At 41.4% G+C, this 22,253-nt stretch overlaps 1 protein-coding gene across 4 annotated transcripts in view; it reads right to left on the bottom strand.

The window, feature by feature from the left end:
* Window positions 1-567: 567 nt before the first annotated feature.
* Window positions 568-22,253, bottom strand: part of runx1t1 (RUNX1 partner transcriptional co-repressor 1) — a 56,934-nt gene continuing 35,248 nt past the window's right edge. Inside the window, exons 3-11 of one of the 4 annotated variants that reach the window (XM_078268144.1) lie at window positions 19,830-20,071; window positions 17,007-17,096; window positions 12,938-13,119; window positions 8,728-8,990; window positions 7,815-7,912; window positions 6,891-7,086; window positions 5,599-5,667; window positions 3,072-3,304; window positions 568-2,162 (exon numbers count right to left, since the gene is read on the bottom strand). In XM_078268144.1, coding sequence (XP_078124270.1) covers window positions 1,836-2,162; window positions 3,072-3,304; window positions 5,599-5,667; window positions 6,891-7,086; window positions 7,815-7,912; window positions 8,728-8,990; window positions 12,938-13,119; window positions 17,007-17,096; window positions 19,830-20,071 — 1,700 coding nt within the window. In that variant the 3' untranslated portion in view covers window positions 568-1,835. The remainder of the gene's footprint in view (window positions 2,163-3,071; window positions 3,305-5,598; window positions 5,668-6,890; window positions 7,087-7,814; window positions 7,913-8,727; window positions 8,991-12,937; window positions 13,120-17,006; window positions 17,097-19,829; window positions 20,072-22,253) is intronic. The other 3 variants (XM_078268146.1, XM_078268145.1, XM_078268147.1) reach the window with 3 other exon arrangements.

Here is a 22,253-nt window from a genome sequence, read left to right as displayed (position 1 = left end):
ATATTTTTTTTTTTTTACTTTTTTTTGGTTGTTTTTGAGATTTTCTAAAAAATAACAAATATTTAACAAACGTTCAGTAATGTGCATGCACTGTCTGTAACTATTCAAAGAAAAGTTGTTATGGCCGCTTTTGTTATGTTGAGAAAAAAAAAAAAGTCTTTGATGATTTTACATTTTTCCAACTCCCCCATCCCAACAAATTGTGAAAACAGATTATTCTATTAACTACATACAAAATGGTTGATGAGTTTTGGCTCTATACCGACAACACAAGTATGCTGAAAAGAAGCATGCTGAAATAACCTCTGTGACAGTGCAAATACATTTATGTATGTCCCTTGTACAAAACATTTAAGTTAGCATTCCGCGCAACATGCTAGTTCTCAGAAAAGATCTGGGTCGGACTCAAGTAGCAGCTCTGAGATATAGCTTGTGTCTTTTCTTGAGGACGAAGGAAAGTAAAACTTATAGAACTATGAGGGATCTACCACTTACACAGAATAGAAAAGCAGCTTAGAAATAAGATAACACTTCTTTTTTTATCTCTTTTTGCTAGAGAGAGAGAGAGAGAGAGAGAGAGAGGGAGAGAGAGAGAGAGAGAGAGAGAGAGAGAGAAAGAGTTATGAACGACAGAGTTGTGACTGGTTGAAGTACTATGCATTGTCACAATTGTCCAACACATATACAATAAATAACCATTGGTGACACCACAGGACAGAAGTCTTAAACACCATGACATCTACAGAAAAAGAATGAGAACACGAAGATAGATGAAAACGTTTTTCAGAGTTGAGACAGGAGGGGAGCGTCTGGGGCGCAGAATGAGCATCCTACTGAGTTCTCAACACTTTCTAGCTCTGCATGGCTTAGCGGCTGCTGTTGTGGTGACTTGACAGTCTCGCCGGTGGGACGATGACTTCACTTCCTGTTTGAGAGCTTCTGTGACCCACCGAGCATGCATGTGCGAATTGTAGTCAGTGCAACCTCCACATGTGCAGTGGGCAAAGTTTTGTAACTTGTCCAAGAATTCCTTCCTTTTACATCCTTCAGGGAGACAGATTTGTATTTCCCAGCCCACTGACCTGGATATTATCACAAGTGTGAGGGAAGTAACATTGCTTGAACAGCTGGCTCTGCTTGCAATCTGCTGCACATCTGCCCATTTTGTGCTGTCTGTTGGCCAGAGATTTAGTCCATCCCTCTCCTCTCTCCAGGCAGCAAACGTTTTTTTCCATCCATCCATTGGTTTGTCTGTCAGGGTATTTAAATCAAATATCTTTCTTGACAAATAGTATTGATGACTTCACTCGTTCTGCTAGCTAGTTATGTTCCCTTGGTATGCTGTTTGGTGAAATGAGGTTAATGTCTTAGGTAAAGGAAGGAAATAAGCATTAATTCGAGGATGGAAAAAAAAACATTTAAAAAAATGGGAGGTCAGATATACTTGTCTCAAGTTCACGGCTATCTCTGCTCAGTCTCTTAATATTTACAGGAAACAATAAGATAAGCTACAATGACAACAACATTAACAGCAACAGGCACGACGACAAACGGACAACAAGAATAGCAAGTGTAACAATAAAAGGATGTCAATATTTAAATTCATTCATTCAAAACAAAGAATATCTTTGTGTTTCTTTAAAGTCATGGCAAGTCAATATGACCTGATTATGGACCTCCTCCTCCTTCTATGACTATGCTGCAAGATAGACAGAAGCATTGCCATCTCTCTCTGTTAGCCACGTTAGCTTAGTATCTCTGCAAGGCAATGTAGACAGTCATGCTGTTTGTGGGGTTAAGGGGTGTCCTTTGCCTCCATCCTCCATGTGAGTCTCTTAGCGCGGTGTGCCATCCAGGGCAGAGGAGGACGGGGTGCTGGGAGTGGAGGAGCGAGGAGTAGCAGCAGGCGGGGTAGCAGCCGGACTCCCAGTCCCGCTGCTCGGGGTGCAGGCGGAGGAGCTGATCGGAGCAGGGGTCTCTGACCCTGGGACTCCTCCCTGCTGCTGGCTGGCCTGCTGCTGCTGCTGCTGGGCCTGGAGGGTCTGACCACAGACATGGTGGTGCTTCTCCCAGTCCTTATGCTGGCAGAAGGAGCCACAGTAGCGTGCCGTGTTGCAGCCACTGCATGTCTCACTGGCTTTGCGGCCACAGTTCCAGCAGCTCTGACAGACAGATAGAGACAAAGTTAACTCACACAAAGAATACAGGAGAAGGATTTATAACCAGACAAATGGACAGTTCAGTTGATGAACTTCTGATGATTGATAAAACGGTAATTAGGACCCCTTGTTTGTTTTATTTTATGCCTTTATTCACACAAAACAACAACCATATGTTAGTGACAGCAAAATGCCACCAACAGAGATCTAGCAACAGATATCAGTGCACCAGTCTGCACATTAACAGGACTAGCCTCTCCTTTTACAACACTTAAGCTCAAAACAAACCACAGGCAGATCAAAAACCCATCTCTGATTACACTTAGGGCCTCTGATATATATCGGAAACCGCAGGGAGAGCATGTCAGGGCGGCTGCATATCCACAGGAAACACAAGAACAAGGTTACAAACAGCTTCTGAAAGTTTTCCTTTGGGGCACTTCTCTCTCATAAACATCACTCCTACAATTAATGACAGATGTGAGCCATATTTCTCTCTCACTTAACTAATTAAACGTCAAGGTCTCTAATGGTGATTAGCAAATGAAAGCTGCTTCCCTTATTTCCTCTCAGCTGAATTGGTAACACCTTTCTAAACATTCTAGCTACTCTGTCGGAAAGAAAAAGAGGAAGGAGTGAAGCAAGGGTAATAGATGCTTGGTTGACCTCGTTTTGCTTTACTTTGCTCTTGCTTTTAATGATACGATAAAACACAACACAACAGAAAGCTTCTTTGTAGAGAATATCCTATCATTCGTGTCATTTGGGAGTCACTAGAACAGCTGACAACTAAGGTGTAGTCAAAGTGACAACAAAGAAACTACCAAACAAGAGGATGGTGATGACAGTTTTCATGATGTGTTTGAAAGATGGAGGGTACACCTTTCGATGTTTCGAAGTGCATGCTCCTACCTCGCTGGAGTCCTCCTGTTGGTTGATTATGGAGAGTGCGTCCTCGGCAGCCTGTCGCTTGGCCTCGGCTACAGTACGCTCCATTTTGGCCCGCTCGCTACTGATCATCTCGTGAGCCTTACGCTCGGCCTCTGACACAGCCTTTTGTAGCTCTGACACGGCCTGTCGCTTGACTTCATTCACAGCCTCTTCTGGAAAGAGTGTGGAGACAGAGGAAGTCAAGCCTCCAGTACCTGCAACGTAGTGTGCATTGTATCATCCTGTAGTTGGGAGTTTATTAGAACACTGCTAAATGTAAGAATTCACTGAGGTTTGTACTTTTGTCCAGGATACATTTTTTATATTTATATGTTTTCTGAATGTAAACAATTGAATTACATTTTTCTGAAACAACTGAAAAGTTTCATAAGACAGCAGTGGTACAGATTGTGCCCTTCAAAACGATTTATGGTAAAAGCTGTTCTAAACCTCTAACACATCTGGAAGACAGAAACCATAACCATAAAACTGATGCCTTCACTCATTTTTATGCGAGGACAAAATCTGAGAAAAGACATGCTTTGTAGTTCTGGAGATGATGAGAATATATTCACATTTAGCTTTTGTTATTCCTAAATCAGCTACATGCACTCCAGCATACACCAAATTTAACCAGACATACATTTTTTTAAATGTGGTAAATATATGATAGTGGGTACATTAACACATGACACATCAATTGTTTTTGTTTAATCATTGAGGCATTTAAAAAGTAACAGTGACTGTGGCACGTTAACTCAGTTAAAGGAGATCCTCTAATGGGGCAATGTGGGATGTTTTCATTTCAAATGTTGAAAGGATCTCATTTAAAGATGAGAAAACAAAATCTGTATTTTTTCTTCTAATTTGAAAAATATGCCCATGAGCTAATTATACCAGAAAACGTGCTTTTGAGATGGAGCAATGTGTTATTTTATACTTGTTTTGTGTCATGAATAACCTTGCTGCACGGGTGCACAGCGCTGGAATGCCAACCAAACGTTAAAGCAAAAGGAGGGCTTTTTGTTTGCTCCCATCAAGCCTGTAACTTGACTAATTGTGTATGCAAATCAGGCAATTTATATTTAAATTATGCATTTCCATTGTGATCCCACAAGGCCATGTGGTGAGGGGAAGTGGGAAACCGGTAGGAGATCGTGCAAGGTGCTTGAATATTTATCACCAACTGTAAACATTTTGCCCATTTCAAACAGATGTATTCACCACCGCACTCCATTGTGTTAAAAAACCTATTTTGCAATCCTCCCTGGGTCACATTTAAATCAGCCTCTCCTCAGCCACAACATATGAGACTGAAGAATGCAGAGAGAATGAAAAATAGCGGGCACCATTTATCCTACAGAAAAAAAAAGCTTTATGTCTAACAAATATGCCTCACTTTACTTAATTCCTTAATTGTACACATTACGCTTGTATTACAACTGTAAATCTGTTTTCAATATCAGACAGAATGTGTGCTTTTCTAAAGACTTTTCTCTCCATCGCGATTGAGCTACATTTTCAAACCAGGGTGGTTTTGTCTTTAACCTACTGTGCTGCCTGAAGTCATGGAAATTGCCCTGGTGCCGTGTGATATATGCCTTGTGCATGGAATTGTGATTACACACCAAATGCCTTAGATGGAGGATCGATCAAAGCTGTTGAGTGGAGGAGAGTACTGGAGAGCAGGCAGAGTCCCGATGGTGATACTCAATTCAATTTAAATGCATATTACTTGTTCTGAGTATCTGCACATCATGCTTGGTCAAGCAAGGGGACAATTTATTTTCTCCAAGGGGTTTAAAAAGCACATATACTGTATCACTGACGCTGAATACAAAGTGGATTCCTCGAGCATTGAATGTTATAATGGTGGTTGCAGCAGCGCTCATGAGTTTAAAGAATGCTGTTTGTGTATGCTAACATTTTTATGGCATCTAATGAAAGCTGTTAAACCATCAAATTTGTTTCAATACCTGATCTTAACTGGCTCTACAAATTTCTCTCTACAATTTTACAACACTTTCGTTAAATAGAATATCTGCAATGTCTGTCGCTAAGGGGATTACAAAAGTGCCAAATGCAAGAAGATACCAAGTCTTGCTACTGTACTTTTAACAGCATAACCACCGGACCAGCTGTTAAAGCTACTTATGTTCCTTATTTCACTGGTGCAATAAAATCGTTTTATGACATTACATCATATTTGGAGTGTGCATAGTGTGGTGGTGAAACTCTTATTTTTTAACTTCTTAATATAAATGATTTTCTAAGCCACATTAGTTCAAGTCTAGCAGGGGAGGATGTTGCACACAGCGGACTACATTGGGACTAGAGGGAAGAATGGGGTTTAAAGGACTGCCTCTCATCCACTTCCAGCCCTGAGCCATCTAGGTGAAAAAGATGGACTTATTTTTTACAAAGCAAAATGTCTTAAAAACTGCAGTGAGATAAAGGGAAAGAGAAAGTGTTTGTGTGTGATAATGGCAGGCATGGAGGTGCTGCTCACCAGCTTTCTTCCAGATCTCTTCAGGGACGTAGCCAGACACGGGCCGGTGCAGCAGCTCCCTGTGAATTTCTGGGGAGACACAAGACACACAGCCATGGTAATCAGAGATCAACCAATGTTTTGCATGACACACCACAAAAAAACCTGTTGTTTAACCTGATGTTTCTGTAAAAAGGTTTAAGGAATAAAACAAAACATCCAGTTTATTCGTCACTGATGCAATAAACTGGTGAGATGTAAAATGGCTCATTTTACAGGGGACAGAAGTATATACAACTGACTGACTGACGACTGTCATTGGTATAATCGTGATAACATACATGATATGGCCTGTTGGCAGCATGTACAAACTTAACAGTAGAGGACCTAGAATTGAACCCTGGGGAACGCCACTTTAAGGCCGGCTGCACACTGGCTGCATGACGTGAGCGTAGCGTTTCTATTGCGTGTCAGTTGCGTGGCGGCTGCGTGGCGTTTTCTGTCTTGGCACACCAGAAACGTGTCTGACGCGGCGCTGCTGCTACTAGCCTTGTCTGTACACATGTATGTTTCCCATTGATAAAATGAAATACTTTGTTAAACATAAATATATACTGATTTGATTACAGCAAAGACAACGTCGGCAGTATTGACGGCAAAATAGGCTACAGAATATTTCGTTCTGTATTGACAGGTGCAATATTTGAAAATCTTTTAAATTACATTTATATCTGCATTTATGTCAAAACCTAGAGACTTTCAAACATCAAAATGTCATTTATTAAATGTATTCGTGCCAAAATGACATATAAACATCTTTTCGTATTCTATTTTGCCTGGAAACGCTTCCAACACGTTTGCGTGAAAAATAGGCGTCGGTCCTATTTCTAGCATGCACGCGTTTTCGGCGCAGCTGGAGCCGAAATAAAAACGGACACGCCACGCAGCTGACATGCTCACGCCACGCAGCCAGTGTGCAGCCGGCCTAACTATTAGCCTTTCTGGACATAGAACTGTTTGAGAAAATAAAAAATAAATACCATCACTTTCACGTAGGAGGCAAACCAGCTAAGTAACAATTGAAGATTTTAGATCAGCTACTAATAAGTGATTATAGGGCTTCCTTAATTAAATAAAACTATTTATTTAAGATATTTAAGAGAGCTAAAAAAGGACAGCTGGTGGGATTAATATTTCATGTATATTAAAATATATAAACACAAAGAAAGACGTTAGTGGAAATTCCAGTGAAGACATTTCTTACAATGAAATGAAAACATTGACATAACTCATTAAACTTAATGGAACCTTACCTGGTGTTGCATTTTCCTGCGCTGCTGGGCTCTGCTGCCTTGACTGCCCACTAGTGGCGCCCTTCTTCAGCTCTTCAGCGTCGCTGTATCTTCGGATCCAGTAGTTGAGCTCCTCGCGGTCGGCCTCCTGGCACCGCCGCAGTACTGTCAGTGAGCGCCTTGTCTTCTCCACCATGTCCATGATACAGTTCAGCAGCTGGGGGTGACAGGGAGCGTACAAGGCGCTGAGTTTACACATAGACATAGAGGGATCGATTTAAATTAAGCAAGGGTATTGACGGCGGGTGATATTCTAAATTAAAGCCAACATCTGTGATCTGTGATTTAGCTGTATTGTGAAGTTTGGTAGTGAAACACTAGGCGTATATTTTGGAGACACGCTCACCCTTGAAAGGTCCCTTGTCACATCTCTCAACTTGACATCTTACTTTACCCCTTCACTTAATAGTATATTTGTGATTGACTGATTCAATTTTCACTGCATACCATCAACTGTGAGGTGAAACAGCATCACAAATATGACATTAGATGTTCTCTCATGTTTCATGTATGGGACTGGATTAAAAACACTGAAGGTGAACATACAAGCAACAATTTAGCAATATTTAAATTATATGTTTGATACACTGCAGGCAAATATATTTACATGCAAACATGCATGTCTCCATTCTATATAAAAACCCTGACTATTAGTCTTGATATGCTTGTAATGTCAAACCTTTCTTACAATGATCTCACAGAGACTATTTTCTATAAATAGCACACAAAACGTGTACAGCAGTCAACCAACATACAATTTCTCCTAACAGTTTAACAAAGACTTACAGTACACTATAACTGTGATATATAACTATTTAATATCACTGAATCAAAGAATTAAATAATCTCTGTTACTTAAGGTATAGTAATAAAAAATGTTATTACTTTTCTTACATGGTCAAGGTGCTTCCACTCCTCAGCCCACTCTCTGTCTGTCAGCCTGTGGTCAATCACTTCCTCCTGCCTGGTCCCTGTATGCATACCTGTAAGAAAGAAAGAAAAGATAGAAAGACAGACAGACAGACAGACAGACAGACAGAAAGATAAACAAAGAGGATCAATGTAACATTACGCCATCATTCCCTTTGATCTATCCTTCATTTTGTCCCTGGTTAAAACTTTCTCTCTAACAGTTTCATTCTCCTCCTCCCTCACTCCCTCTTTCCTTTGCTGTCTCCATATCTCTCTTCCACCCTGAGGGCAGGACTCAAAATGACTGAGTTTCTAGTCTACTAAACATCCATCACAAGGCGAGACATGGTAAATGTCTCTCCTATTTTTAGAACTGAGCCAAAGTCGTCATTACAGCTTCATCAAGGCAGAAAAATGTCTCTAATACCACGACACTGTGCCTAAATGTGCTTCTGTTGTGCACTCATACATCTCACAGTGCATTAGTTCAGTCAGCCATCAGGTTGTGGTGGCCTCGGCATCTCTGGGGCAGCAGAACGGCCTTGTGGTCAGAGAGACTGTTTGTAAGTCTGCTGTACCAAAAAGCATCCACCAGGCTGAAGTGGACACTGACTGATTATCAGTATTATTAAAACGGATACGGATCTCAGTGGTATATAAAGAACTGAGACGCCTGAGAAATGATGTAAAAATGATGTAACTTTTGTAACTTTTTACTTTTGTATATACAATCCTCCTCTATGTTTCTCTTGGTACTACTACAGAGTTAAAGCTTTGACAGTGTGCCATGTAGTGGAGTTAGTTTGTGTCTCAAAATCCAAAAGTATAGACACAGTGCCACGTACACACACTAATATGCAACCTCCATCCTTCCCCATGTCCTCACCAATAGGCCTGGCTCTCTCCCGGATTTCCCGATGATTAGAGGCGGGGTGTCTGTAGGTGTCCCGGTAGTGATGGGCGATGGCCATGTCATCCAGCCTGTAGTGCTGTGGAGGGAGCGGGCCTGGGTGGGGCAGGCCGTTGGGTTGGTAGGAGAGCCCATTGGATGGGCTAAAGCGCTGGGCGGGGCTTATGGTGCAGGGCCGCTTGCTAGGGTGAACATCCTGGTGCACGGCGCCATCTCGCTCGAAGCCGTTCTCTTTGGTTCTGGGTGGAGAAAGAAAGAAAGATACACATTTTGAGTATTTCATTATCACTGCATGCAGCACTCTATGTTGTTAGTAGGTTTGTCTTCCAGTGGATGTTTTTAATGGACTCTTTAGGATGAATCACTGCATTAGGATCATACAGAATTATTTCAGCCTACTGGCAACACTTTTCACTTATTCCACGTAAAATAAGATTGAATATAAAACCAAATATGGCTGAAAGTTTTGCTGTTGATAACAGACTTGAACTATTCTTGTTACAGTGAAAGCCTGTCAAATATTAAAAGACCTCTTGAGGCCCAATGGATGAGTAACAACTCTCTTCCACACCTTCGTGCTGTATACTGAACGCTTGAGTTGCCCTGGTAACGGACAAAAGAACTGCTGTGGAAGGCTGTTTCATCCTGGAATTCTTTCATGGAAAACATGTCCATTCAAACATACGCGCACACACGCAACTAAAGCGTGTGCTCACACAAATTACACACACGCACACATGCACGCACGCACACGCACGCACGCACGCACGCACGCACACACACACACACACACACACACACACACACATATATATTCACTAAAGTAGCTTTCAAGGGATCAGGTGAAATTTTGTAAGGCTGCTTCTGAAGATTAATGTGGCCAGGTGCGTTTGTGTGTGCGCATGCTTGCACATGTGTGTCTGTGTATGTGTTCTCAGCATTGTCAGTTCACGGTTAAATCTTGCCAACCTCCCCCCACTATCTGCAATCCTCCACTTTCCTCTCTCTCTCCTCTTCCTCTCCATCTCTCTCTCTCTGTGAACAGATTGAACTTCTTAATGAGCTGTTTTTATGGGCTCCTAATGCTCATCCAGAGCTCTCCATATGCTCTTTCCCTCCATCCGTCCGTCTCTCTCTGCCTCCCTCGACTCATCCATCCATTCTTCTCTCCCCCTCAACTACACTCTTATCTCCCCAGCTTTCCTGCTGCAACAATGTTTATATCTACAGGCACTGGAGTACACACATGCACACACATTCACAGTCACCTATGCAATGCACGGATGTGTGCACACTTAATATACCTACTGTAGATACATATATGGGCCCAATTTACATGCAAATACCAATGTCCTGACATTTGAATACTTTTATTTATTTAACAGTACATTTAATTTTACCTCTGCTTAAAGGTGCACTATGCGTTCCTGCATGACGTTACTTCTGTTGACGTTCCAAATAAATTCAAAACAAAACAGAGCAAGTTCGCCCCTCCCCCCATGTTTCCGTAACTGTCACGACTGACTAACTGTCACTAACCCCCACCCCCTCCCCCAACCATCTTGTCGGTGATTGGCTGGAACGTGTTTGTTGTATTTTGGTGCCTATCCTGTGCCTCTAGTGTTTGTTTGACGTTTACAACCCCTGTGTTTACGACCTCTGTGTTGTCTCCCGAGACCGGGCTTTTTCACAGTGTATTCAGGGGGCAGGCAGCTAGTGGATCAAGGAGAGATGCCTACGATTTGAGACAAAAATGAAATCGCGCTGAAACCATGCAGGAATGCATAGTGCACCTTTAAGAAAGACCCATGCCTTCACTTGAGACTGGTAGTTTTTTGGTAAATTCCATTGTTTAATAAGTACATTTTAGATTATATTTGAGTAAAAAGCCTTTTGATCTGCTCCCCTTTGTTGTTATATAAATTCAACAGTTTCCCTATTTCACATTAAAAACCTTTCAGGGAGGGCAATTCCTTCACTTGCCTGGAAAACTTTTATTGTGAAACACCTGCAATAAGTGTTCCATTGACAAAAGCAGAATGGATCAGCATTAATCAATAAGTAAGCATTTCTCTTAAAAACCAAAATTCAAAAAAATAGTGTTGAGTATAGTTTAATTATTTTGTATGTGATTGACAGAATTAATGCTGTGAAAGTATGCTGACTTATACTGTATTTACTATGCAAGTCATTACCATAAAGGTACCACAAAATCTGCTCTCCAAGCTATTATTAAAATATTGTCTCTGTCAGATAATTACTGTAAACACAATATATATATTTTTTTCTCATATGAATATTGCACTGCGATAATCCTGGTCAGGATCCTGCACACCATGGTACAGTATTAATCAGGTTGTGTTGATGGTGCATTGTTGTCTGTAATTAGGATTCCCATTCAAATCCCAATATTCCGACACAGGGCTACAATAAGTGGGAACGCAGAGCAGAGGTAAGCAGAAACCAGGGGTGCTTAGCCAGCGGTATTGGTGCTAGAGCCTCATCTGTAAGTGTTATCAGTTCATCTCCCTAGGCACGCACGCACAAGCACACGCACGCACTCACACACGTACATAGGTGCACCTACGTGAACCTCTCATGCCTTTACACTGGATAGAGAATCATGCACACACAAATTCACACAAACAGACCACATTATTTCACTGAATACAGATGCGTACTTACTTTTTCTCTCTTTCCATATATTCTCTCTCTCTCTCTCTCTCTCTCTCTCTCTCTCTCTCTCTCTCACATTTACACCACACCTTTTCTCCTAGCTCACTCCCCTATGTACCAGACGGGCTACAAATATGCAGGTATTACAGAAAAAGTCTGCCTATCTGACTGTTGGGGGAAAAGAAAGGTGAGAATTATTAATATCGCTTTGGCATTTTTGTCCCTCAGCAAATATAAAAAGTACATTTTCCTCTCCCCTTCTGCTTGTATTTAAAAACGGAGAATTACTTTTTATTTCAAAAGACCTAGCACACATTGCATTGGCACCAACTCAAAACAATACACAAACACAAATATTCACAAACTGTTCAAGCAATTAAAAAAATGCTTATTAATATTTAATGAAATAATATTTGCATCAGTCTTAGCATAGCTATTTGCATTTATTAAAGGATTGTTAATCTCAGTTATTAATCTGATTAGTGAAATCCCTTTGTAAAGCCATTCTGGCAGAAAATGCATACAAATCTATATTTAGATTCTGATGTTACTTTTTTAGTGGTATAGCAGCTCTACCAAATAAAATGTACTTTATTGTGCTGGGAATAAGCTGCGGTCTTAAACATGCACACACTCTCGCCGTTGGGCTGGCGGGTTTTGTGCTTGTTTCCGTTTCTGCTGCATTTGGGGAAGACTGTTGGAGAGAGGACTATAGAGTTTGACAGGGCTGTGTGTTCCTGGACGGCATGTCTCACTGCTTGTTCATTAGAGCAGAGAACATTGAGTCGTTACCAAGTCTGCGACAACAAATGGATATAATGATTTGGCTGGGATGGGGAGTGGAGAGAAACACACACACACACACAGACACACAGACACACACACACACACACACACACACACACACACACACACACACACACACACACACACACACACACACACACACACACACACACACACACACACACACACACACACACACACAGAGACACAGAGACAGAGACAGACACACAATAATCAAGCATGGAAGAAAATGATAATTTATACAGAATACATATTTATACACATTCATTGACACATTCACACTTTTCATTAAGGCACAGCTGTCTTCCTTCCCTTTTCTGTCCTCAGGATGTATGTGTGTGTGTGTGTGTGTGTGTGTGTGTTTTCCCATCTCCTCCTCTCCTCAGTTCTGGCCCATTAAGAGCAGGAGCCGGGGAGCTGAGATGTCCAACGGAGCACGTCATGAGGCCGGTGGCACACTGACAGACACTTCCCATACATACATTAACACATCACACTATTGCCTTGCATTGGCTCAGCTTGTGTCTATGGAGTGTTGTTTGAGTTCATAGGGATGATGCAGGCAGACTCAAAGGGATTCATGCATGAGATCATATAATAGAGGGAAAAGCCTGAGCTGCTTTAATGTTTGGAGCTGCTAAATGTATAAACCAAATCAGTCCCATACTAGCAAAATCATGTTCTGACTTCCTGATTCACCCACCTGTCTGGCGTCCTTCTCTTTCCATTCTCGTTGACGTCCAGCAGGAGTTCAGAGGAGTCCACTGGGGAGGTGGTGCTGGTGTCCAGGAGCAGCTGCTCATGCTGGGCCAAGTATTGAGCTGGGTTCTGCTTCGCCAGCCTTGCACAGTGCAGCAGCTCCCTCTGAAGGAGCGGCAGGTTGGCCTACAGAAGGAAACATCAGTGTATTACTAGAGGGAATGTAACAATTGCACCGTATGTTTTAGACAACACTGAATTCTTACAGAGAAGCAAAAATAGAAATATCACATCTGCCTTTTTGTCTTTCAACAAATGGGGAACAAAACTCACTCGCTCAGTCACTCAATCCTCTCTCTAAAATGCTCTCTGCTTCCTTTTCGGCTAATTTGGGAAACTGAGAATAATCTGTCAGATTAAGTGGAGCTGTTTTTACTACAATGTCTTCAACAGATATATCTTGTAGGGAAAACAATAATTATTAAGATTCAGAACTGCACGAAACGATGCTAATTCAGTTGTGTCTGTATTGCTTTAAGGGTAATCAAAGTCAGCTTAAGCTCTTAAAAGAGGAAAAATGCACTTGGAATATACAAGTTCTACTTTGCCTTGTGCAAATTATAATGTTGTTGATATTACAACAAAGATAAATTCATCCAGATTGATGCATCTGTTTGATCTGAAAAAACATATAAAGCTACTAAAGCACATAAAAATATGATGGTATAATAAAAGTTTCCCCCCAGTATTTTCATTTGAGATCCGTTTCTTCCACGTCATCTGTGCCCTGTTTGCTCATTACCACGGAACCAACCCCTTCCTGTGACCCAGAGTGCATTAACACCCAAAGAGTTTCTCTGTGGTGTATACTTTTACATTTTTTTTATTTTGAAGGAACTATTTTCAATCTCTTTGACATAACAAGGGGGACTGCTTTCTTGCGTGGAGTTACAGGGTCATGCAGGTATGTGCGCATTGACTTCAAAGACATCTGATGGGGTGCGTTTTGAAGCAAGAAGATGAAAGTGTTGCGTCAGGCAGGTTCAGAATAAGAGTGGGGGCTATTTTGACGAGGTACATCACAAGAGCTTTTGGAGAGGCCATCTCTGTTAATCTATATTTTATCCTGAATAACATAATCTCTCTCTCTCTCTCTCTCTCTCTCTCTCTCTCTCTCTCTCTGTCTATGGCTTTGTTTTTTTCCTTTCCTTTTTTCTAGTTTTATAATCTATAAACTTTTATTTACTCTTTCTTTCTTCCCTTCATACATAAGCTCACAAATTTGCTTCCGTTTCTTTGACCATTCCATCCCATCTTTGCCAACTGCATACAGAAATAATACTTGCAAAACACAACCATGATTTGTTTGGTGGGATTAATGTTTCATAATAAGAAAATCCCTCTCCAGTAATTGGCTGGTAGTAAAAGAAATACCAAGCGCTGGCCTTCGCTTTACCTGCCCGAGTTAATGGTCCGTTGATAGTTTATGATCGTAATTACCCTCTGAAAAAAAGAGCATGAAATAGATTGCTTTGACCCCGCTGAACTCATCTTTCATTAATTGGAGGTCATCCTAATTGCCAGAGATGTGGGATGCATTAACAAAAAGGACTGAATCAAGAAATGCAGAACACTGAAGACACTGGATCATTTTTCATATGACAAAGTATGCCGATTTGCTTCTGTGCAGTTATGGTAACCAACATCTGCACTTGCATAAAAGGAAAATTTCAAGTAGTGTTCAGCAGCCACAGCTAAAATCCGCCCGGGATGATTTATTGTGAAAATACTGGATCTGTCATTTTGTCAAACGGTGCCAAAAAACTATTCAGAATCTGCCACGTTCAGGATATGCTGCACTTCATCAACTTTCTGTTTCTGTGTAATTTACAGTTGGAGGAGAATCTAGGAGACTTAGTTTTTGCACGTCTATATTGTCCTATTTCAATTATTTACTAAGACGACTTTCTCTCTCTTTAGGCAAATGTGTTTATTCCTCTGCCACACAGCACTCCTCTCACTTCAGCACGACACATGACAGACTTAAAATAAGCTCACTTTTAACTTGAAAACAGAAACATTGTTACTCTGTGAGCCTGTTGTCTCGTGTGGCGGGCATCCCGCCAACATATCACTTCACTGGCGCTGTGTGGTTTATGATTACCTCCTTCCAGTAAAGAGTCCCAACCAATTTGCGGTTTAGTATTAAGAGAAGGGGAAAGGGGTTGGATGGGTTGGACGGGTTGGCTCGGTCTAACATTAGCATAATGAAAAACTCGGAGCCTTGACGTGCATTGTTGCAGCTGTGCTTCAACGCACCTATAAAAGCTCCCCTACACCTCCAACTGCTCTTTGCTACCATATGGTAGCTGGAATTAAAGGCTCCGCAGTGGGAAGACACTAAAATTAGACTGGGGAGGTAGAGAGGCAGAGAAGGAGCGACGAAAAAAAAAAAAGAGTTGCATCTTTGATTCCGCAGCCATCCCAGTGATACACTAACCATCTGGCGAGGAAAGGAGAAGGGAAGGAGGGACTGGAGGATGGATAGATAAGGGAACAGTAAACAGAGACAGGAAAGCGATGAAGACAGAAAGCTATGGAGGGAGAACAAATCACCTTGTGATTCAAAGCAGAACAAATGAAGAAAACTTAAGAATAAGGGAGTGATGTGAGGAAGGAGACAGGGAGGACGCAAAGTCCCTGTTTCTGTCATTAACAGTAACAGCGATACTAGTGGGACCAATACCACATCAATGCAGGACCTCAGTGGATAATATAGGCTTGTGAATGTCAGTTTACACATGCACACATCATCTGCAAAGGCAACCATGCACGTGCATACAGACAGCATAAAGTGAGATGATATTGTGCTCAGGGAGAACCGACTTAACATTTACCTCATGCCTGTCAGTCAGTCAGACACAAACACATAGAGCAGAGTAGGGAGGGCTAGATAAGGAATGGATAAAAGATAAAGAGCAAGAGGTAGGCAAAGGAATTGAGAAGAGGATTGAGGGGGAAAAGAAAGTGAGAAAACAAAACAGCCTATAATAGAAACAAATGAGCTCTGTGTTAAATGTCATGCCCCTACCTGCTCTCCATCTCTCAGTACCACAGTGATATTGATCTCAGCTTCACCTAGACCCCATAACACAATCTGAACTGCTGCTGCTGCTGCACAGTGCATCCCTCAATATAGACCCCCAGTCCCATTTGTCATCTTTGACTACCAAAACAAATCATACCACCGCCGCCAGTCTCACCTCCAGACTGCTTTAGCTCCTCAAATCCTGCAGACATTCAGAATATGCACCTATCTGACACAAACAGCCCAAATGCACATAAATGGCCACATAGATACAAACAGAAAATCCACCATCCCTCTTCATTTTTATCTCCCAGACTGGAATAAAGAGATGTAAGCTGTGCCGTTGTGACTGAAAAAAAAGGCGACCGGCGACAAATGGGCTGAAGCAAAGGCATGACTAGATGCTTAAAAGAGTGCTCCTTCCTCGCGTAATATACCATGCTAATGGCTGAAAATGGCAAATACTCGCTGGAAATGTAGCTTAGTGGGACGAAGAATCGTTGATAAAACAAGCCTTAGAGAAAGTGGTGGAGGAGGCTGGAAAGGAGCACGTGAAAGGGGACGTTGTCATCGAGCCACAAGGACACACATTGTGCTCTGTTCCAGCACACGTTAAGAAAGTTTCTAACAAAAAAAAAAACTTCTTGCAGTTCAAACATTGTACAGAAAAATTATAGTTGAACATGACTTATGCACTGTTTCATTTGGAGAAGGAATGAAACAGACAGATTGAGCAAGAGAAAGAAAAAAAGTATGTCAGAGACAGAACGAGAGCGACAGTTTTTTGTGAAATTGCAGAGAAACTGAGTGAGAAGGAAGGAGACAGATTAGGTACAACTGAGAGACAACAAGAAATACCAAAAATAGGGAGAAATATCAAAAACATAAGTATGCACATTTGGATCTGGGCTGGCTTAATGTTTTCTAGGTTTGCTCAATACGACAGACAAACCGAACTGTAGTAACTGCATATTTAAATATCTACCTTCAGGAAGGGTATGACAAAAGGTCGCAGAGGGAAGTTGGTGGCTTCTTGGAGCTTGGAGTGAAATTCTTCGATGGTTAGTGTGGAATTCTGGAGGAGAGAGAGAGAGAGACAGAGAGAAAACACATGAATCCATGTGGAAGGAATTAAGTGATAATATTACTTATTGGAAGCTAAGCTACATCCTGACCTGGAGTGAATGTTTCGAGTTTTGTAATAGGAAGCATATGGGCAGGCCGCAGTGAAAAGAGCCACAGAAAACAAAGACGCACATCGCTTCGCACATCGCTTCAATTAACAAAACAAATACACATGCAGGAGTCACATCATCAAAAATATGCTGCATGAGGAAGAAATGTGCCTAATTATTATTTTATTTTTCACCAAATATGCTCCTTTTGAGTTATTGGCTCATTTGAAAACCAATCACTTTACCTAAACATTTAAGTGCTGTTGTTAAGTCTATTTACACATCAGCTCAGGTCTGCTTGTTTGTTATTATGAATAGAAAGTGAAAAATTGTATATTTTAAAGACAACTGTGACATGAAGAAAGCTGTGCTCATATTTGGAGTGTATTCCATAATGTGTGTCCTATGTGTATGTCCAATAAAATACATACATACGATACATGATGTGGTTCTTTTTCGTTTTCACTCATTTGATTGTTTGCACATATGCTTATGTTGCACACATGCATGCCATCCCTGTCCTTATCAACACAGTACATTACACACTTGTGCCATAATGCTTCACGTCTGTGCTACATCTCTCCATCAGTGCCAACCGAATAACTGTCTGGCAATTTTCAGAGACCAGATAAGACCAAGGTGATGAAAATACGTTATGGACCAGGAAAATGTGCAGGACAGAGAGGGTGTAGTATATTTAGAGTCAGAGAGTATTTGTGTGTTCTCTGTATTGTTGAAAACATAAGGGGTGTGTGTTTGGAGCAGTGGGGGGTCCAAAGTAGGTTATACATTTCAGTTTGTCAACCCAAACAAAGTCTCTCCTTCTTTGGTTGCCTGTAACTCACATTAATGGCTGACAAGACAGCGGTGACTGACACTATTTTCAATTTTCAACATGAACTATATTCCAGCGATTCAGAGCAGACAGAAAGAGTAAGAAAGAGAGAAGAAAGAGATGAGTGTGCACATGGGAGAAGAATCTGCTATATAACAAGCAAAAATACAAACAAGAACAAAAAAATGCGAGACGGAGAACATTATAAAAAGCAGCAGATATGATTTTTCCTCCCCACACTCTGTGTTTATTTCCCAGACCTGAATTTTGTTACATTCAGCCTTACATCTGTTCACCCAGATTGCAGAGGGGCTGTTCTTGACAGCTAGTGAAACCTCCTGAGTCTCCCTCTCTCCCTCTCCCCAGCACACAACCAGCTAATTAACGGTGTCACTCTTTTCAATAAGGCAAGGGGAGGGACAGAGAGACAGTGAGCGAGAGAGGAAGAGAGGGGGAGAGACAGAGAAATATGGAGGGGGGGGAGGTATGCAAGGTAAAACGACACAGGAGAGGCATGTGCATTTGCAGACGGTGAGAATAATAAACATAGTGAAGCCAAAAGGAGGCTATGCTCTGTGAGGCTAATTAAAAAAAATTCCTCCCTCCATCTTCTCCGCCTCCTCCTTTCTGCACAACATTCAGTCACTATTTCTGTATCCCCCCTGCTCATTAAGTCAAATCTTCTCAGATCCCATAGATGTGGTAAATCTTTAGATTTGCACATGTATTTTATATTGCCTTTACATAACCATGTCAGCTAAGCTGGAGGAACACATCTGTCTTATCAAATCTCTGTTGGATAAATGTAGTTTGATGTTTGCAGGCTTGATTTGTATTTTGCAGTATAACCAATTCATTCTCATGTCTCTGGTGAAGAAAAAAACGGTTTCATTTTTGTTATTCTTTGCATACGTGTTGTTTATATACTGTATAATTATGAAATGAATACAAACTAACATGCTGTTTTTATCCACTTTATGCTCTGGATCTTAATTTGGGTTAGACGTTGTGATTATCAGTAATGCTTTAAATTGTGCATCCAAAGCTACAATCATCATTTAGTTGCAGTTCCTATTATCCTATATATCTATTGGTTTAGCTAAATAAATCAATTAGTTTTTAATATTGCAACATGTTAGGTTGTCAGACCCCTGCAAATCCTGAGTGATAACATTATTTGGATGTCAAAGTAACAAGTTGAATCTTTATTCTCCCAGGCCTATGGTTTTCTATGTTGTTGCATGTTGTATTTTAATTTATGAAGTGTAAAACAAAAAAATCCAAAGTGGATCAGGTGCCTAAAGACGGTAGTGTCCTGGTCTGATGTTATCCTCTGTCACAGAGGACAACATACTGCCATTGTTTTGTCAGGCATTGTGTTACACTGAATAATGGGCTGCAAAGAACTGATGGATGTCAATCCTGGAGGCAGAGGTTCGCAAATCTTTCTGTTTATTTTACACTTACGCCTGAAGGACCAGATGGGTGAGGTTTCTGACATAAGAAAATAAAAAAACTTTTAAAAAACTATCCCTGAGGTTTTCATAATCAGCGATAAGTATTTCAAAGTATTTTAAGTATTCATCTCTCTGACTGACAACTAACCTGAGATTACTTAAACTGTTTGATTTAGTAAACTCATTCCATCTGGTACTTCAGACATGCTGAACAAATGCAAAGAATTATTCTCAAATAACCTACGAATGGATTCACTTATTCCTGCTAACTTAAGGCCCGGTATCAACTTTCACCCTATGAGCCCTTTGAACTAAAGCTCACATACACAGAAGCCACTCACCACTAGTCCCAGCACTAATGTGCGGACCCGCTCGCCGATTTCAGGTGAGATGTCATTGCCAAACTGCTGTAGAGTTGTGAGAAAGCGCTTGAGCTTGCTGAGCTGCCGGGCGCCGCAGGCCGGCGGCAGCTGCTGGTTGGCCAGTGAGGAGGAGGAGGAGGAGCTAGGACCATTGCTGTAGCCGTTTGGGGGAGATGGTGCGCCATTAAGCGCTGTAGGAGAGTGGCTGCTGCCATTGGTTACTGCGTGAGACAAGGACATAAAGAATAGTGTTCAGAGTAAGGAGAGCAAAATGAAAAATATTTCATAAAAATACTATGACTTTTTCAACATAGTGCAAAAGTAACACTGCATTCGCCCTTGCTAACTGCAAATCACCACAAATAACCTTAAATTCCTGACTGTGCCTTTAACAAACACCAACAAAGGAACTAACATACGTCAGCTTCACTGAGACCAAACCACTGATTTGGAATGATTTACATTCCCCTGAAAACATTCACAATCCTCAACATTTGTTTCCAATCCTCGCAGCGCGTTTGATCATCCTCTCATAGAAAACATATTTCTACATTTGGAGACATGTTGCCTCTCTGCACCCCATTCTCCCTTTGCCTCCCTCCCTGCAGTCTAAACAAGCAGGGACAGTGTGACCCCCGTCACGCCAGAGCACGGGAGAAGTGTGTGTGTGTGTGTGTGTGTGTGTGTGTGTGTGTGTCTGTCTGTCTCTTTGTGTTGGGGGAGTTGGTGTACAAAGAGATACAAGGCGGCATAAAGCTTTCCCTCTAATGAGATTAGGTTTTGACTAGCGATCCACTCACTCCCCCTCTGGCTGCCGTCCAAAGCCGCCACTGTAAAGAGAGCAGAGAGACGAGATACTCAAACTGCATGTGGTAACAATTATGTTGGGTGGAAATCAAAGCATACTGCTTTGTTAAAACCTTCGGCATGCGTAATGAGAGAGCTGGGCCTTTCCTCCCTCATCGCACGGAAGCCCTGATGTTAATTGTGGAGTGTGAGCATTTGCAACAGAGAAACAGGCAGATATATACTGTAGAGAGAAAGGGAGAAAGTAAATACCAGAAAGGAAGAAATGGGAGAATAAGTGATTAAAAGAGAACAAAATAATGACTCTGTTGCAGAGAACCAGCACTACTAACGCAGACTTGAGTGCTCTGAGCATTTTGAAGGCCTTTGATTCTTAGATTCTAGTGCTCTTCATGCAAGTGGTTAAGTATGCACTTCTAAGTGAATACTAGGGTGTAATTTTCTCATCACAGGCTATGTGCACGTTGTGGCAAAGCTCTAACGGTTTGCAAGCGTTGCTGGAGAACTTGTTTGGAATGACTGCAATTTGGGAAGCCTCAATGCAACTTGTTATAAAGGTCTTATGTTGCTGATGGCATTTAAAAAATTGAGATTTTTGGATTTCACCTGTGCATAATGCAGCTGTCTTCCCAAGTGTAAGCGCATGTATATCTGCTCTGTTTTAAAAAGTTGCTGTGTTTATTTTCCATGGGTGACTTAAGATGGAATTATCCTTCTACGGTCTGATGTACAGCCATCCCGCCATCACCTAAGAATTAATTTATAGTTCAGCATCACATTGCACCTGTTGAAACAACCACCAAAGTATTGTATGTAGGGATGCACCAACCCAACTTTTTCTCGCCAGATACCAACTGCAATACAACGTATCAGCCTATCTGCCGATACTGAGTACCGATCCAATACCAGTGCTTTCATTTCCCTGATTTAAAATGTGTAGACCACATTAGATGGAACTCTGAACATGAGGCCAGGGATGCTGTGGCACTGAGAACTGAGTCGGCAGTCTGATGTGAGTGACTACAATGTAACTCATTCTGGAAACTTTATGATGACATTTACAAAGAAACAGCATTCAATGAAGGTCGGTTATGTCATGGCCAATACCAGATCCCCCTAATAAAGTCAGTATCTGCACTGATACGGTACATTGGAAACTAGGAGGAGACAACATAACTGTTAAAATGTCAAATATGTCACAACCTGAGTGTTGTTAGATTGTCAAGGTCGAGGTCAAGGAGTCTTTATTATCCCCGAGGGGCAATTCGTTGGGCAGCAATAGAATGCAACATAAACAACACATAAGCCATACAAACAACAGACACTATTAATAGAGGACACGAATAGATACATACTACACAGAAGTCCACGTCTCACACTGAATTATTAACAAACCTATAGCAGCAGAAACAAAAGAGTTTTTGTGTCTGTTTGTCCTGCATTTAGGCAGACAGAATCTGCGGCCAGATGGCAACAACATGAAGTAGCTGTTCAGGGGGTGGCTTATATCAGCCAGGACTGACTGGGCCTTCTTCAAGGTCTTTGTCTCACATAGCGATTTTAAGTCAGTCAGAGAGTTGTGGGAAATTTTGCCAC

This window comes from Sander vitreus, chromosome 14 (assembly GCF_031162955.1).
Source record: "Sander vitreus isolate 19-12246 chromosome 14, sanVit1, whole genome shotgun sequence".
Lineage (NCBI taxonomy): Eukaryota > Metazoa > Chordata > Actinopteri > Perciformes > Percidae > Sander > Sander vitreus.
The sequence above is the reverse complement of the archived record's forward strand: the minus strand, read 5'-3'. Positions and strand labels throughout refer to the sequence as shown.